The sequence below is a fragment of the Gopherus evgoodei genome, chromosome 11 (assembly GCF_007399415.2).
Source record: "Gopherus evgoodei ecotype Sinaloan lineage chromosome 11, rGopEvg1_v1.p, whole genome shotgun sequence".
NCBI lineage: Eukaryota > Metazoa > Chordata > Testudines > Testudinidae > Gopherus > Gopherus evgoodei.
This window is the reverse complement of record NC_044332.1, coordinates 41,322,622-41,337,522: the sequence shown is the minus strand read 5'-3', so window position 1 is coordinate 41,337,522 and position 14,901 is coordinate 41,322,622. Positions and strand designations below refer to the sequence as shown.

At 39.8% G+C, this 14,901-nt stretch overlaps 1 protein-coding gene across 2 annotated transcripts in view; it reads left to right on the top strand.

Moving 5' to 3' along the window:
- Positions 1–12,459, top strand: part of GORASP2 (golgi reassembly stacking protein 2) — a 36,956-nt gene extending 24,497 nt beyond the window's left edge. For both annotated transcript variants that reach the window (XM_030580030.1, XM_030580031.1), the window contains 7 exons: positions 1,452–1,538; positions 2,106–2,236; positions 3,306–3,438; positions 3,560–3,683; positions 5,157–5,243; positions 10,404–10,514; positions 11,435–12,459. In XM_030580030.1, the coding sequence (XP_030435890.1) occupies positions 1,452–1,538; positions 2,106–2,236; positions 3,306–3,438; positions 3,560–3,683; positions 5,157–5,243; positions 10,404–10,514; positions 11,435–11,727 (966 nt within the window). In that variant the 3' untranslated portion in view covers positions 11,728–12,459. The remainder of the gene's footprint in view (positions 1–1,451; positions 1,539–2,105; positions 2,237–3,305; positions 3,439–3,559; positions 3,684–5,156; positions 5,244–10,403; positions 10,515–11,434) is intronic.
- The last annotated feature ends 2,442 nt before the right edge of the window (positions 12,460–14,901 follow it).

Sequence of the window (14,901 nt, the reverse complement as noted above, 5' to 3'; positions counted from 1 at the left end):
GGGTCATAAACAAGTTCTCTCACTTGGCTTGTATCCAGTAACATTTTCTCAAGTATCATAGTATAACAAAAACAACGAGGAGGGCCAGTTCAATCAGGGTGGATGTAGTCCATTCCCAATAATTGGTGAGGAGGAATCAATGCCAGGAGACAAGTATCAGGGGGTAGCTTAGGGCTGGTCTACACTACGGGGGAAAATCGATCTTAGATATGCAACTTCAGCTACATGAATAACGTAGCTGAAGTCGAAGTATCTAAGATCGAATTACTCACCGTCCTCACGGCGCGGGATCGATGTCCGCAGCTCCCCGTCGATTCCGCAACTCCGTTCGGGTTGGTGGAGTTACGGAATCGATATAAGCGCGTTCGGGGATCAGTATATCTCATCTAGATGAGACGTGATATATCGATCCCCGAGCAATCGATTGCTACCCACCGATACGGCGGGTAGTGAAGACGTACCCTGAGTTAGTCTGTATCCATAAAAATAACGAGGAGTCCGTTGCACCTTAAAGATTAACAGGTTTATTTGGGTATAAGCTTTTATGAGTAAAAAAAAAAAACAACAGTTCTTCAGATGCATGGAGTGAAAATACCAGGAGAGGGAAAGATGCTTTTGTAGTGTGCCAGCCACTCCCAGACCCTATTCAAGCCATATTAATGGTGTTAAATTTGCAAATGAAATTTGCCATTTCTCTTTGACATTTGTTTTTTACTTCAAATTTAACACCATTAATTTGGGCTTGAACAGGGACTGGGAATGACTTGCTCACTACAAAAGCAACTTTCCCTCTCCTGGCATTGATACCTCCTCATCTGTTATTGGGAGTGGACTACATCTACTCTGATTGAATTGGCCCTGTCAACATTGGTAAGGTAACTCCCTTCTCTTCATGTGTCAGAATAATAATGCCTGCATCTGTAATTTTAACTCCATGCATCTGAAGAAATGGGTTTTTTATGCCCAAATAAATCTGTTAGCCTTTAAGGTGCCACCGGACTCCTCGTTATTTTTATGGATACAGACTAACACAGCTACCGCCTGATAGTATAACATAGTTGTAGCTAAATCCTAAAATTCATCAAGTTTGTAATGACCTAACATTGGAAGATTATATTATAATTAATACTCATTTTTGAATAAATACTGAGATCTCTCCACCACATCCTCCAGCTTGAAGACTTCAGACAAGGCATTTTGTGTGGCAGGGGAAAATAGTGACAAAACAGAGATCCATACGTCTGTGGGATATCTTATCAAATCTTATATTTGTATATGTACTGTTGCAGTATCTTTTAAAATGGGACTAAGTGTAGAATAAGTATTTGGAACATTTTACATTTTGTGTATGTTAATTCCTTTAAACTCAAAGGTTGGGAAGGGGCTCGTTACTGTGTTTTGCTAATGCTTTGAGGAGATTTAACTTTTGTAATTTTATATCTTGAAACTAGGAAGTTGAATCAAATTCTCCTGCTGCACTAGCAGGTCTTAGACCACATAGTGACTATGTCATCGGAGCAGATACTGTCATGAATGAGGTAATATAACTTTGAATTTCATTTACAAGAAGCAGAGTGCCAGGGCAATATTAATATTAACCCCAACTTTCTCAGTGTCCTGTGCTAATAGAAGTTCTTTGCCACTTAATGGAAGGAGTGCTGGCACAGCAAGTCTACATTTGAGTACACAAATATAACTTTAGAGTTAAAAAAATGCTGTTTGAAATGCCGTCATATAATAAGATGAGATGAGTTTACACTTTTTAAAAATAATTTGAAATATTTATTAGGAATTAAACTAGTAAAATACAATTTAAACTTTCATTTTTTAATTTTGATTTGAAATCTGAGTTATTATCCCAAAGGTAATAGTTCGTCTTCTCAGTTTTTCAGTCTGAAAATATAAACTATTTTATCTGTGGAATATCCTGAAATTTGATTTTTTTTATAGAGATATAGACACCCACACACACACACTAGGTGCCAGGCTCTGCTAGTTCTGCATTGAAGCCTATGAGATACTAATTGCCATGTTTTTTTAGATTCTAAAATTAAAATACCATTTTAAAAAATTAACCAATTCGCAATGTTCCTATTTTTTTTTAGTCTGAAGATCTGTTCTCTCTTATTGAAACACATGAAGGAAAACCATTAAAACTTTATGTGTACAACACAGACACGGATAATTGTCGAGAGGTGATTATTACCCCCAATTCTGCATGGGGTGGAGAAGGCAGGTAAGCTAATTCAACATAACAAATGGTGGTTTTGCAGAGGCACCTAGCCCATTCAGGATTAGGGCCCCACTGTGCTTGATGCTGTAGAAACAGAGGAAAAGGTAATTCCTGCTGCAAAGAGTATTGCCGTTAAGAAGAAACTGTGCGGTGGTTATGTACATACAAATTAGTTTGTAAAAGGGCCCATGTTTTTTGTAGTTACTCAAATTAGCTTGTTTAAAAGTTCATAAAACTTTATGAATGCTTAGTGCATTGGACTTGAAATCTTGATACTGTATAGTATGCTAAAGCATGTAGTGTCTAGAACAGAAGACTGTAGCTGATGTACCTGGGTTATATTTTCAGCTGTTATCTCTGACTTACTCTGATTTTGGGCAGGTAACTAAGTTCTGTACTTTATTTCCCCATCTGTAAATCTATTTTACAAGGGTGTGGTTGAGGCTTAGCTATGTTTCTAATAGTTTTTAAATCTTTTGAACACCTGTGATGTTGTGTAGTGATATTAGTGGTTGAAAGGAGCTATAAAGGTTCAAAGTAATATGTATAATCTACTAGTGAGAGTATTTCTCTCCTCAGAAAAATGACAGTATGTACTCTAGTACTTTTCCATATAACAATGGGCACTTAGTGATTTACAAGGCTTTATTCTAGAGATTTATTATGACATCTTGAGCCTTTTGCAGGTAATTGGCTATGTTTTCTAAGAGCTATTTGAGTATGGCATATTGTAAACCAGCCCCCCAAAGGAAGTTATAGAAGCCTCATTAGTTGTCACTTAAAACTGGATTACACAAAGGAAGCCCTTGGGGGGAAAAAATACTGTAGGGGGAAACTGTCCTGTGGTTGCTGAGTGCCTGCAGCTCTGTTGGTTGACACACTTCTGTGTCTCACTGTAGTTCAAGACACCATTCTTGTGTTTTTGGGGAATCTGAGAACTGAGTCCTTTTCATGGTAGGCAAGGTTGTTCTGTGCTGTTTGTTTAGTGTGGAATCCATGGTGATAATGGTTTATGCATGTACCAAGGTCAGACTGATCTGTGGCTAACCTTTAAATGTTCATATTTTAAAAGCCTAGGATGTGGCATTGGCTATGGGTATTTACATCGGATACCTACACGTCCATTTGAAGAGGGAAAGAAAATTTCTCTCCCTGGACAATTGCATAGTGCACCCATCAGTCCACTCAAAGATGGATTTACAGAGGTAAGTTGTAATCTCTTTTGTGCTCGATAAAATCATAACTGTGAAAGTATAACTAATATTTTTCATTTTTGTGGATTCCAGTGAAACAAAAGTTCTAACACTAACTTCTCATTTTTGTAAGGTTCAACTGTCTTCAGTTAATCCCCCATCCACGTTACCGCCTGGAACAACAGGAATTGAACAGAGTCTGTCAGGACTGTCCATTAGTTCAACTCCTACTACAGTCAGTAGTGTTCTCAGTACAGGTATGTATAAAAAAAAACCTCACCTGTGAAATAGTCATAATTTATTGACTTCTGTAATTCAGAAAAATGGATTTGTCAGTTAACTTCCTAAAGAGAAAACATGTTTGTAGAAATGCATATGATTTCCAGAGTTCATGTCTTCCCTTTGAATCTCCCAAAACCATTTCCCAAAAACTAGGGCTTGGTATATTTCACATCATAGCCCAATGGTAAAATGTACTTTCACTGTAAGGTGAGTGTCTCTAAACCTACTAACACCAGGGTTCAAAATTACTGATAGCATTTTATGCCATTTTACAAGGTTTTGCTAATACAGAAACATTGAATCCCTATAAGTAGGGCCCTACCAAATTAATGGCTATGAAAAAAAATCAGATTATGAAATCTGGTCGTGTGCTTTTACCTTATACTATACAGATTTCACTGGGGAGACCAACATTTCTCAATTGAGGGTCCTAACTTAAAGTGAATTTCAGGGGGGTCATGGTATTGCCACTCTTACTTCTGTGCTGCCTTCAGAGCTGGACAGCCAGAGTGTGGCGGCTGTTGGCCAGGTGCCCAGCTCTGAAGGCAGCGCCCCACCAGCAGCAGTGCAGAAGTAAGGGTGGCAATACCATGCCTTCAGAGCTGGGTGGGACTGAGGCCATGGCTACACTGGCACTTTACAGCGCTGCTGCTTTCTCGCTCGGGGGTGTGAAAAAAACACCCCCCTGAGCACAGCAAGTTACAGTGCTGTAAAGTGCCAGTGTAAACAGTGCCCCAGCACTGGGAGCACAGTGCCCCAGCGCTGCAAGCTAATCCCCACGGGGAGGTGGAGTACCTGCAGTGCTGGGAGAGCTCTCTCCCAGCACTGCAAGCTAATCCCCATGGGGAGGTGGAGTACCTGCAGCGCTGGGAGAGCTCTCTCCCAGCACTGCAAGCTAATCCCCACAGGGGGGGTGGAGTATCTGCAGCGCTGGGAGAGCTCTCTCCCAGCTCTGGCGCCGCGACCACACTCACATTTTAAGCGCTCCTGCAGCAGCGCTTTGGAGTTTTGAGTGTAGCCAAGCCCTGATGATCCAGCTCTGCAGGGTGTAGTGCAGAAGTAAGGGTGGCAATACTGTACCTTACTTCGGCGCTGCTGCTGATGGCAGCTTTGCCTTCAGAGCTTGGATCCCAACCAGCAGCCACTACTCTCCAGCTGCCCAGCTCTGAAGACAGTGCCACCGCCAGCAACAGTGCGTAGTAAGGGTAGCAGTACCACAGCCCTGGCCCCCCCAATAACCTTGTGACTCCCCCTGCATACTGTGAAATGTAAGATTTAAATAGCTGAAATCATGAAATTTATGATTTTTTAAATCCTATGACCATGAATTTGGCAGGGCCCTACCTATAAGCTCTTCTTTGAGATACTGTGTGAGGAAGCGGGTTGGAATGTTGCATACTTGGACATATTTGAAATGATGGTATATACTTTCATGTATCTTTCATTAGGTGTCCCAACAGTACCATTATTGCCACCACAAATGAATCAGTCCCTCAGTTCAGTGCCACCAGTTAACCCAGCAACTACATTACCAGGTGAGTAGTGAAAATTTGAGCAAGTTCAAATGTTTTAGAAACAAAATAACTCAAGATGTATAGAATGATGGGGGGAAAAAGGTGGTTTGTATTTTTTGGCCCCATTCTAAAGAAAATTTTATGTCCGTTTCTGTCATTTTGTCTAACTGGAATATAGGAGTAATTTGTCCCTTTCATTGTCATAATATTCTAACAGCACTAAGGTGTAATGCTGTTCTAAGGATAGTTAAGTACTGAAATAGGGTACCCAGGGAGGTTGTGGAATTTCTGTCATTGGAGGTTTTAAGGACAGGTTAGACAAACACCTGTCAGGGATGATCTAGGTTTACTTGGCCCTGCCTCAGCATGAGTGGATGGATGAAATGATGTCTTGATGTCCCTTCCAGCCCTACCTTTCTATATCTAGATAAACCATATTTGCTGTTCCCTTAGAACAGGTTTTTTCTTCTGGACTTATAATTGTGCTAGATCCATAACCAGTGGGAGAATTGTATGGCCTTTGCCTTGAATACCATATAATCAGATTGTAGACATGATGTGACCAAGGAGGCTGACATCCAGTAGGGAAGAAAGGGGATGAGGAAGGACAAGGTACATGTGCGCAACTTGATGTTTCAATTACGTTTTTTAAATGTTGACTCTCAAGAACTGCGTGTAAAAGGGCTGCCTTAGTCCTGCCTTTGTCTCAGTCCACAAATTATGCAGACACCTTTTTGCTGGTTCAGTACCCTGTGCAGTTTATATACAGTTGCATCCTACCACACACAAACCTTTTCCAAACAGAGAAGCACAATCTCTCTCTCTTACTGCCTGCTTCCTTCCTGGGCCTCGTTGTGTGCTTTTCCCTAATAGCTTAATTGGCCTTTCTGCCCTGCCGGCCCACAAATTAAGCTTTGTCTGATTGGGGCTGCTGTGAAGAATAGTGACTCAGGCCTTTGTGCCTAGCACTCTGTGTCACTGTGGAACAGAGTTTTGAGGCGTAATCTAAATAAAGAGGGAGTAGTAGGTTGGCAAACTGGGACTGGACTCTCAAATATCTGAAAATCCCCCAATTCGGTAGTATCTGCATTTTCAGCACAATTGTATCTACAATAAATGTTGGTGAAATCCTAGCCTTGTGGAAACAAATGAGTTTTGCCATTGAGTTCAGTGGGGTTAGGAGTTCATCCTATTCTGATTTTTTTTTTTTTTTAAACCGCAGTTTCACTAATTAAGTTTGACATTTGGAGTAAAAGTAAAATGTAACCAATCCATCACTAAATTTCTGTGGTCTGAAATGTACTTAATGCATATTAAGTTACAGTGGAACTGAGATCTTAAGGCCTTACAGGCACATGAATATGAAATTGGTTAGGGATGAAACATGCTGAATCACAGAAATGTAGGGCTGGAAGGGACCTCGAGAGGTCGCCTAGTCCATCCCTCTACACTGACACAGGACCAAAACCATCCCTGATAGGTATTTTATCTAACCTGTTCTTAAACATCTCCAGTGATGGGGATTCCACAACCTTCCTTACTAACCTGTTCTAGTGCTTAAACCTTAAACTATCCTTATAGTTAGAAAAAACTTTCTAACATCTATTGTAAACCTACCTTGCTGCAGATTAAGCCCTTTCTACTTGCACTATTTTCAGTGGACATACAGAACAACTGATAGTTATTATCTTTATAGCATCCCTTAAACATATTCAAAGACTTATCAGGCCTCCACTTCTTGTCTCAAAACTTAACAATCCCAGTGTTGTTTTGTTTTTTAAACGCTTTCCTCCTAGGTCAGGTTTTCTTAACCTTGTATCATTTTTGTTGCTGTCCTCTGGACTCTCAAATTTGTCTACATCTTTTTTTAGTGTGGCCTCCAAAACTGGACTCTGTACTCCAGCTGAGGCCTCCCCAGTGCTGAGAAGAGTGGGACAATTACCTCCTATACTGCACTTCTGTTAATACACTCTAGAATATTAGCCTTTTTTTTCAACTGCAACATGGTGTTGGCTCATCAATTTGCAATCCACTATAATCCCCCAGATCCTTTTTCTGCAATATTACTGCTTAGACAGTTATTCCCAATTTTGTATTTGTACATTTGATTTTTCTTAAGTATAACACTTTACTGAATTTCATCTCAATGATTTCATACCAGTTCTCCAGTTTATCAAGGTTATTTTGAATTATAATCCTGTCCTCCAAAGTGATAGCAACTCCAGGTGTCATCCACAATTTTTTATAAGCATACCACCCACTTCATTATCCAATTGATGAAAATATTGAATAGTACTAAACCTAGGACAGGCCTCTGCAGGACTCACTAGATATATCCTCCCAATTTGATAATAAACCATTGACACATACTTTTAAATATTTTTTTTCCAACCAGTTGTGCACCTACCTAATTGCAATTTAATCTAGGCCACTTTTCTTTAGTTTGCTTGAATGTCTTGTGGAACTGGGTCAGAAACCTTACTAAAAATCAAGATATCACATCCATTGCTTCCTCCCACCCACCCACCAGACCAATAACCCAGTCAAAGAAGGAAATCAGATTGGTTTAGTATAATTTGTTGACAAATCCATGTAGCCTATTGCTTATCACTGTTATCCTCTAGGTGCTCATAAATTGATTAACAATTGTTCTATTATCTTTCCAAATACCGAAGCTAAGCTGACTAGTCTATAATTCTCCAGGCCCTCTTTGTTCCCTCTTTTTAAAGATAGGAATTTGCCCTTCTCCAGCCCTCTGGGACTTCACCCATCTTCCATGAGTTCTCAAAGATAATTGCTAAAGGCTCCATGATGGTGTCAAGGACTAGGACTAGTTTCTGCAAGACCCAAAAGACTGAGGGTTCTACTTCCCTTAGGTATTTAGATGGCCACTGAATAGCTAGTGGAGCTGGAAGCTGCTCTCAGCAGACTTCATTTCTTCCCATAGCACACAGTGCTGCATGACTGTCTTAGCTTAGGAAAAGGGGCAGAGCAAGAGGCCCTTGCCCAGGAAGGAGACAGCTGCCCAGTGGGTTCTCCTTTTTGGAGAGAAGCAAATATTTGGGGGGGGTTAAGAGCTCTCCTGTGACTGCTGTGCTCCACTGGCTTAGGTGTCATGTTTGACACATTAACTGCACTATTTTGCAACTTAGTATGTATGGTTAGACCAGGGGTCAGCAACCTTTCAAAAGCGGTGTGCCGAGTCTTCATTTATTCACTCTGATTTAAGGTTTTGCATGCCAGTAATACATTTAAATGTTTTTAGAAGATCTCTTTCCATAAGTCTATAATATATAACTAAACTATTGTTGTATGTAAAGTAAATAAGGTTTTTAAAAAGTTTAAGAAGCTTCATTCAAAATTAAATTAAATTAAAATGCAGAGCCTCCTGGACCGGTGGCCAGGACCTGGGCAGTGTGAGTGCCAGCTGAAAATCAGCTCGCGTGCCGCCTTCGGCACCCGTGCCATAGGTTGCCTACCCCTGGGTTAGACTAAGGTTACATATGTATATTTACACTGGATTAATTTAGTATTCATATTAATACTCCACATATTAATAATCTTATGATAAGCTATCTAGAACAATGGGTGGTAGCCAACTATTCTTGCATTTGGATCAGTTCAAAGTTACTAACAGCAGTTTAGATAATAGCCTATTAAATTTTGCTAAAAGATGACATTGTCAATCTGCCATAAAATGTTTAGTGATGATTCCATTATCTCTAAAGTGTTGAGAGTTCCTATATTGCACAGGCTTACTAGCTCAGTTCCCATAATGTATTATTTTAGACTGGTGTGGAAACTCTTGCTACATACCCTGGGAATAAAGTAATGTTTTATTTACTGAGATTAATGACACACTGACTCCTCATGTGCCAAAATCATTCTATTGTAGGTTTGACAGACAATGCAAGTCTTATTTCTCCATATATTCCCTGTTAAATGATACAGGACACATAGGATTACTTAACGCACTTTGCATGCTAATACAATTGAAATATTGGAAATGTAGTAAAGTTTTTAAAAAATGAACCCAAAACTCTTGGAGTCAGATTTGCCAGTGTGGGAAGAAAATACAGTAGAGCTAAGTATGTGTGTGCAGTAATAATGTCAGGAAATTCTAAATTCCTATACCACAAGGTTAAGATGTCAAACCACTAAGAAGTTTCACTTTTCATTAAGGTGTGAACATTTCCCTGCCAACTCTGGGCAATATAAATGTGGTTTTGAAACCCACAGGAAAAAACTGTTTGCTACTTCTATACTTGTAGTAGTGAAACTGTAAATCAAAGATGTTTAAAGCCTTTATAGTAGCTAAAGGTGGGCTTCTGTGTACAGTTAAGAGTTTCCCAGATCAAATATTTACATTAGTCTTAGCTTTCAGTCTAAAGACAAGCTTTCCTTGTGAATCAGTCTATTATTTTACTGCTGACCTACTTATTAATCTTAACTATTTATTGGGCTGGTTCTGTTTTGAATCTGATTTGTTTTTAAATAAGTAATTTTTGTTGGATCTTATCTTACAGTATTCTATTAATGTTGACACACTAGGTTTATTTCCGGATTAGTCCTCATTAACCTAAACCCTGTGTACACCTTTAAGACAGAGGTGGTCCCTGCTCCATAGAGGATCCATTAAAAAAAACAAAACAAAACAAAACAGGATATACTTGTTGGCAGGCAGAATGATGGCAAGCACAAGCCATCTTAATTCCACACTTGTATTGCATTTTATAGCCTTTGCCTAACTTTGAAAATTACTTTAAAACTTGCCCTTATTTCTGTATATTTTTTGTCCTTAACCATAGCCTTTTCTATTTGTGTTTATAACTAACACTTTCGCTTGTTTTTGTCACTTAAAAAACAAACCAAAGTCATTCCCTTCCTTTTCATTATCCTATGGAAGATGCTCTATTACCATGATAGTAAAAATAGAATTAGCTGGGAAGTGGGATTTTTCTAGCCCTAACTCTTGCTGCTACAGCATCTAGGTAAATCCCTTTCATCACAGGATTTTAAGATCAAAAGAGAGGCGTATTCACTTTCCCATTTGTAAAAAGAACCACCAACTTGAAGTATAGTGTGAGCCAGTGATATGCAAGTTCTGTCTGGAACAGTTTTTCTACTGGCTGGATGCAGCTCTTGAAATTGAGGTTTGTATCTTTCGTATTTGTTTTTTAGGTCTGATGTCATTACCAACTGGACTTCCTACCCTGACCAGTTTATCCAGTCTGAATTTACCTGCCCCACCCATCATTCCTGGTGCTGGATTGTCAGATATCATACATCCAGGTATGTTTTACAAAATGTAAATATTACAGTAACTGGTTTCTGAAGACCTTTGACCACCCTGTTTCCTTGATACCACCCATTCATTACTAATTCCAAGTTGTGCTCTATGGGTCAGTCATGCAGAATATGGTTGAGTCTGTTGCCACAGCTGCGATGGAATGGTGCTCTCATTGATGACCTCTTCTGGTCAGTCAGGAATGTGTGTCAAAGTAATCCTATCTAGTCCTCACTGCCTTAGGTTGATGATGTTTCCTCATTACCCCCATCATATTTAGGGCTTCATAAAAATGTTCCTTTGTGCTAAAAATTAGAGGAAGTATATAGCTTTTGGGGGAGGTTTAATGAAATGCACAGTTCATATTTTCTGTGTGCCAGCCAAGAAGACTGAGAAGTTAGAATAAGTATTTGACATACTAAATTTATGGTACTAAATACAACTACTGAAAAATACACATTGAGCAAGCAAAAAGTGGAACAAGGCTTCTGTGGGCATTGGCAGTTTTAAGGATGTGCCAGAGAAATCCAGACCATAGGACAAATAAGTACATTAAAAGCATTGTCTCAAGGCTGGTAGCTGCCTCTTGTACATGTCAGCAAGCCAACACAAGTTCCATTATTGTTAACCTCTAAGGAATGCTTGATGATCTAGTTGAGGAGGATTGTTTGGCTTTCAAAATATTTAAAGCTTTAAAACTAGCTATTTGAGTTACTGCTGCTCAAAAGTCTTGATCATGTTCCTATTGAACTCAATAGGAGCAGAAGAAATCCCATAGTTACTCGGGGAACAAACATACCACGAGGCTTGGCAGACTCATAGTTCTAGTATAGATCAAACTGATCACATGGCATCCTGGGGAAAAGTTTAAAAAGTAGAAGTAGAGTGGTGTGTGATTTGCTGCCTTTCTTTTTTTAATTTCTAGGTTTGCCACCGCTTCCTTCCTTGCCACCTCTAAATCTGTCTGGAATAACACCTCTCTCAATGCCACCTGAGTTTCTTGCACAATTTCCTTTGGTCACAGAGGTATCTACTCCACCTGCAGATCTGCTTTCCCATAGCACTGCTGTAAGTGTAGAACAAACCTCTGCACTCACCTTGGATACTGCTATCCCCACTTCTAAGGCAACTCCTGTTGATGACAGGTCAAATGAATCTACTACAGTAAATGAAAAAACATCCACAGTCTCAGCTGTACATACTTCAGAATCATCATAACTTCAAATCATTCTGTTGGAGTGTCTTGGTAAATTTAGCCATGGGATGGATATTTGAAGATGCAAACTACCATTAATTTCATATTAGTTTGTACTTTATCCGTAGGAGTTCTGTAAATAATACTGAGGATAAATAAAAAAAAAAAAAAGGAAATGGGATTTATACTGTGTGTTGAATGGGAGGGGAAGAAAAAGGCTTGTATTTAAATAACCAAAAAGAAGCATCATGGTAGTAAAACAGACTTCCACTGCCAAACTTGCAGGTTTAGCAGGTTGACAGCCTCCACAACTTTTGCTTCTGTTAGAAATGAAGCAGGTTTGTGAGACAATTACATACCATATTTCTTGTTCTTTACAAGTATAGAAACCTTGTGGCTACAGTGGGGGGAGGGGGAGGAGTGTTTACTTTTGTTTTAGTTGTAAATTTTAGCATTACAAAACTTCCAACTAAAAATGTTTTATTAAAGTTACTGAATGATCTATCAATTGAGCATCTTTTCATTCAGCTTGTATGCAGATCTTTATCTTAAACTTTTAAGAAAAAATAGTCGGGCAACATTTTGTAACTGCCGCTGGATTCGCTTTACACCCCCACTGTATAATGGTCTTCGGAAGAAAATGAATGTTAATGTTGCACAGTTTTAAACCAGAAGGTGGCACTTTGACTATTGTAAGATAAGTTACATAGAGGAAAACATACATACAGCAATAAAGTCCTGGAATTTTATTCTGAGACCAAAATAGCACAATATTTTTGTTCGGTGTGTAAGATGTGACAACGCTCTGTTCGCTTTTCAGTGACTTGTTTTTTCTCTACCCTAGAGAAAATAGTCTCTCTTTGTCACAGAAAAGGATGGGAGGCATGACCTAGTACTAGTGATGCATTTAGCACTGGCAAGTCTCATCTCAGAATGATGATTGTGGCACAAACCTGCATTTCAGTTGCCTCTCAGGATGAAGGGGCTTGTTTTGACTCTGTTACATCAATAAAGTGCTTTACAAAATGTAGCAGGATTGCTTCATCTACTGTTGAAGTGCAAATCTCTCCTTGTCATTGTGCAATAGCTGGCATCTTCACATACATGAAGTGCATCAGTTTCCTTTTTCTACAAGTATTATATTCGTATTGCTCAAAGGTGCTCCTCAGTCTTAGTGCCTCAAGGTGAGAATATTTTTGCCTGATTTGCACTTGAACAGGATGCATTGAAACTCTGCCTGATCTAATCAGGCAGCCCAGGACTGAAAATCACTTTATTACACCTTTCCCAACCACCAGCAAGAGAAGACTTGCTGATGCTTAACTGGGTGCCAGCTCCCTGCCACAACCACCTCAACAATCTTCTCAGACCTATGCCAACTCCCTTAGCAGTGCAGGTTAAAAAACAGATGAACCCTGTTGAAGGATCACTATAACAACCTTTTATTGAGACTTTTGTAGTATTTATCCATAAACAGTATCACGTAAGCAGTGTGCTAAGTGTAGTCAGTTTGTCTGGCCTGTTAAGAGTTGCTGTTACAGCAGAGTAAACCCTTTGCCAGTTGGCATTGAGGGGATTTTAGCAGTCACAAGTCAGGTGGATTTTTGTGTTTTCACTAAGAGCTGTGTTAAAGTGCACCCAAACACCCTTTTGTAGCAGGAATTGGAATCTCAGCTATTGTGCTGAGAGTTCCCTTTGTGATGAGCTAATCCGCTTACAAAAGAATTTTTTTTTAAATGTTAAGGAAGAATTCTTTCAAATGGAAGCCACCTTTGTCAAGCTGATGCAAGTAAAGCCTTAAACTGACATACCTTGGCCTGTCTCCTCCACTTTGGTAGTGAAGATTGCTGCACACTTGCAGTACTTTCCATTCCATCTCCTTGCACTGAAGATGAGGCTCCTCCCACACTGTCTGAAATGATGTTAACATTTTTCCTTGCCCCCACTCTCGTGTACAAAGGGTGAAACTGTGGGGAGATCAGAAAACTTGAACATCACTGCAGTTCTTCCCTTCTATGTCTTTGCAGCAGGGCACAGCACCATTTATGACTGTATTTAAAAACAGAAACAAAAAAACTAGTCTGTAGGAGCTGGATCTACAAAAGGACTTCAACACCTAAAGTAGCAGTTCAGCACTTAAGACCAACAGTTAGGTACCACAGATCCCCCAAACCCTTGCTAAGCTGCTGCTTAACTTTCTGCCAGTGAGCATTCATACCGCCACCTCCAACCTCAGCAGGATCCTCAATTTAGGTTGCCCTTACCTGGGGGCTTAAGTATACTCTGAGAACATGGGCCCCAGGCTTAACACTCCTTCCTCCCAAAACAAACAAAAAACATCTGGAGGAACAGGCAGCACCCCCTTAAACTTAACACAATGATTAGAACACTCCTCTGAGATGCGTGAGAATCTTGGTTCAATTCCCCCTTCTGCCTGAGGTGGAGACAGGCGCGCTCATATTCATTTTGATAGAATAAATGGGCCTAAAGACTCAAACATGTTAACATGACCCTGTCACATGTCCACCAGTGTTGAACTAGGTTCAGGATTTGGTATACAGGGACCTCAACTGCTTTGGACCCTGACAAACACCATGAAAAGCTTTTTATTAAATATATGGAAAAACGGTAACATTTCACCTGCTTTAAGTAAATGTTTCATTTTAACACTATGCCTGGTTCCCTTGAGCTGGAGAGTGATATCTGAAGAAACTGCCATCCACCTCCAATTAGATAGTCTCCTGGATGGTGGTAACTGACAGGCCTCCCCCTAGGTGGTAGACCAGTGTTCCATAAAACCAAAGCCCTCTCTCTACTCTTTAACACTTATCTAGTCAGTAAGTTGCTTCCAGAACCCTTTGCTTATGGGACAGGAAGTACCGTGGAGAAGATCGCTTGGATGATCTTCCTCAGCATGCTCCCTGAAGCAAGCTACTGCATAGCAGGGTGTCATCAGTGCAGGCATGAACCATCACCAGTGTCTCCTTGCCTGTAGACTTCAGCTAGCTGAGCCAAGACTGGAACCCACATATCAGCTAATTGTAACTCACCATTCCATGTATTCAACTATCTGTATCTGAGTAGTTACTCCATGTCTAATAGAAGCTAATAATACATTTAGTTTGTATAAGTTGTAATGCACATTGAGGTCTATAGCTGAAGGACTAGATAAATGCAATATACTAGTCCCATTTTGC